Source organism: Macaca nemestrina, chromosome 7, assembly GCF_043159975.1.
Source record: "Macaca nemestrina isolate mMacNem1 chromosome 7, mMacNem.hap1, whole genome shotgun sequence".
NCBI classification, from domain to species: Eukaryota; Metazoa; Chordata; class Mammalia; order Primates; family Cercopithecidae; genus Macaca; species Macaca nemestrina.
This window is the reverse complement of record NC_092131.1, coordinates 166,732,479-166,735,861: the sequence shown is the minus strand read 5'-3', so window position 1 is coordinate 166,735,861 and position 3,383 is coordinate 166,732,479. Positions and strand designations below refer to the sequence as shown.

The 3,383-nt window shown below is 33.7% G+C and overlaps 1 protein-coding gene across 3 annotated transcripts in view; it reads right to left on the bottom strand.

Annotated features, from left to right (window-relative positions):
• LOC105492862 (diphthamine biosynthesis 6) overlaps nt 1-3,383 on the bottom strand; it is a 220,400-nt gene that overhangs the window by 40,431 nt on the left and 176,586 nt on the right. For 2 of the 3 annotated variants that reach the window (XR_011606181.1, XM_011760182.3), the window contains exon 8: nt 1,309-1,396. Coding sequence is in view for 2 of the 3 variants with exons in the window: in XM_011760182.3 (XP_011758484.2) it covers nt 1,309-1,396 (88 nt within the window). In the remaining variant the exon portion in view is untranslated. Of the gene's footprint in view, nt 1-16; nt 566-1,308; nt 1,397-3,383 lie in introns of those variants that run through there. The other variant, XM_071067125.1, reaches the window with a different exon arrangement.

Below are 3,383 nucleotides of genomic sequence, written 5' to 3'. Positions count from 1 at the left end.
CTGAAAAAAAAAAAGAAGGAAAATGCACCATATTTATTCAGTGTCAGTGAATATGACACTTCAATGATGTAATACTGTTATCTAAAATACTGTTATCTTTGCAGCCTATTTCAGATAACAGTATTACTTCTTTGAGGTATCATACCGAAGACTAATGAAATATCAAAACAACAAGGTGAACAGTGAGCTATTCGGGTAGAGTGGAACATAGAATGGCTGGAGTGTCTACACATGAATTCAGTGCTTTTGACTGTGTATGTGTACGTGGTAGCAAAAGTAGCAGAAAACTACAAGTTAGGGGTTCAAGTAAACCTGAAAAACATTTGGATAGTGTAACTTTATTCTTGTGGGGGTTACCAGCTTTTTGATAAAAGGTCACCAATAGTCATCATCCAGCCCAATTCCACAACCTATTTTCAATCCTGCCCACTGTCATTCTTCTGAAGAACTGGCACCAACAATTATCCTCTCCTGCAGAAACCCTCTCATCTTGAGATTTTTGGCATTACCATTCTTTTCCTACTTTTGCCGAATTCTTGTTAATCCTCTTACTCCTTCAGATTTCCTATGATGTAAAATATGTAACTGTGGGTGTGCCTCAAGACTTGGGGGAAAGAACATTAATTATACATAAGACATTTTCTAATCCGTTTCTGTCACTACACTCATTTCTTCACATAATTTCAGCTATCATTTTTATGGTAATTAATATAAAGCAACATCTGAAGGATCAGACCTCTCAATCAAGGAATATAATCCAGAACTTTATTCCACAAGGTATCTTTAAATTAAAATTTTACTGTTATCTTGACAGCATATTTAAAATAAAACTCTTTATTGTAATTTTGCTTCACTTTCATCTTCCATTTGTACTTCTCTTTTCCTGGATATTTTTGTAAAGGTTTCATTTCTCCTTTTCCTCTCTTAACCTTTGAATAATGACGATCCAATTTAGCCTCAAACCCTTCCCCTAATGCTTATGTACGGTAACTTAAATGTGATCCTGCTAGATGATTTAATATTTGGTTTTATATTGTCCTCTCATTGTTTAATGTATATACTATTCCCTTTTTAACTGACCTGCAAACTTTTCATGAGTGTAATATCTTTTGTATCATATATAACTCTCAAAACTATAAGCATTTGTAAAATTCTTAGTTATTGACTGAGGAGCTGGAAAAAAAAACACTAATGATAAAAATCAATTTTCTTTTTCCTGTCATCTGTTGTTACAGAATTATATATGCAAAGCCAATGCGTATATCTCAGTTTTCTATCAAAATCACTGTGAGTCTTAGATTTACTTGCCTTGTCCTCCAAGTGCAATTCTAAGAAGCGTAGATAGGCCACAGGTGCAAATGCATCAGCTGAATGCATGACTACTTCTGACGAATCCCTGAAATACAAGAATTTTATAATACATTTATCTGCTACAAAAATTGTGACAAATCACTCCTACTGACTAGAAGAGACTGAACATTCGTGTTGTATATTTATTTCCATTGGTATACAACATGTAGTGATTAATAAATATTTTTAATAATCCAATATTTCACTGGGAAAAGGTTCAAGCTTTTAAGAAAAAACAATGAGGCTTTCTATCTTCATAAGAACATAAGAGTTCAACTTGCAGGTTCACTCAAAGCTCTCTGAACAATTTTAAGACTTAAATTCCTGTTCAATTTCATTTTCACATATTTGCTTGGCATAGGCTAAGCATTAAACATTAGTGCTTTATCTTCATTATTCTTTTCATTTTCAAGAGGTAATTCATTCAGTGTTTCACACAAAGTCTCAATTATCCTTCAGAAAAGCAGTACTGGTGATGGTTTTAAGCTCTAGATGAACTCTTCACACTGCAGTATCATTGCTATTAAAATTGATTGTCTGACATAGTAATTACCACATTCAGGTAAAATGGTATGAACTGCATGCTGGCACCATGTGGATACATGCAAATTAACTTGATTTTTATCAAAGATACCCTGTAAAGCACATATGAATAACTAAGATTATGTGTAAAGTTCTAATAACTAATTATTTTTTATTATTTATTGAGAGTAATAATGTTTTGAACTTCAACTGAAAATTTAAAAATAGAAATTCCTCATATCACTTTAATGCCTTGGGAAATACTTCTGTTGTTTATTTTAATAGTTAGCCTTTTGATCATTATAGTACAGCAAAATAAATCCTGACATTGACTTTTTGTCGCTAATGTAAAAATATTTTTGAATTGACTTGTATCATGTAAAGTTACTCGGTGGCAACAGAAGAAATCTCAAAATATTTGGATCCAAATTATTAAACTTTCATAAGCAAAATGTTTACTTTCCACTTGAAAGATCAAGAAAAAAGTACAGTTGATGATAAGAAACCCCAATTATCATTCATGAACCTTTAGTATCAAATACGTATCTTTCTAATGCTTGGAAAAAATAACATTAAAAAGGCTTCCATGACATTAAAAGGAAAGCAACTTATAACAGACATAGAATCATTAAAGATTCAGCATCCTGATGGAAACATATAATTTGCCTTCACAGTCTACATCAACCAACAATGCCTCCAGGTATGATGAGGAGGAGCAGCACAAAGAGAAAGTACAGACAAGGCCCTCCTGCTTGCTACCACCTGCCCCTCTGGCTTGACCCCAACTTGGTTTGTTAGCCCTAGTCTTACCATTTTTCCATTTCCTCCACAGTTGCCTGCTCTGGTCCTATCTTGGCTCTTGAATCAAACCTCAATTCCTATTATACAATCTTACTCTTAAATTAAATGTCAATATATCTGTTCCAGACCTTAGCCTTGGACATTGACCCTGAGCCTTAACTATGTCTAATTCAGGCAGCTTGGTTTTGATATTCTTGACAATGGGGTGTGCCAAAACTATAATTAATCTGAACTAATACTATCTCAGTAGAAAGGGTTTTAGGTCCTCCCTTCTCACATCAGTTATCCCCACTAGAAACAGAGGTATGACAGCAAATAGCTTAAATGATCTGAAGCAGGATTATTATCCAGAGAGAATATATGACATTCTGAGCACTAAATGAAGAAGACTGTGGTTTTTATAAATTCTATTAAATTTATAATCTCTAATTGACTAACATCATTTCATTCACTTATACAAAGCAAGAGTCAACCAGGAGAGACTAGATTTCAAATGAACAGCTTTTAGTTTCAAGCAGAATAATACCACTCACTATTGCTCTTCTCTCTCATATAGTATCACAATGATACTCAAATTTCAAGGAACTCTGATCTCTGCTTCTTGGATTTCTCTGAATCCTGAAAGCAGAATCTGTCAGAATATCCTCAGATTAATCCAGAAAACTAAGACAATTGTGCCACAGCAAAAATGCTTCCCAGCTGGCTGTCCT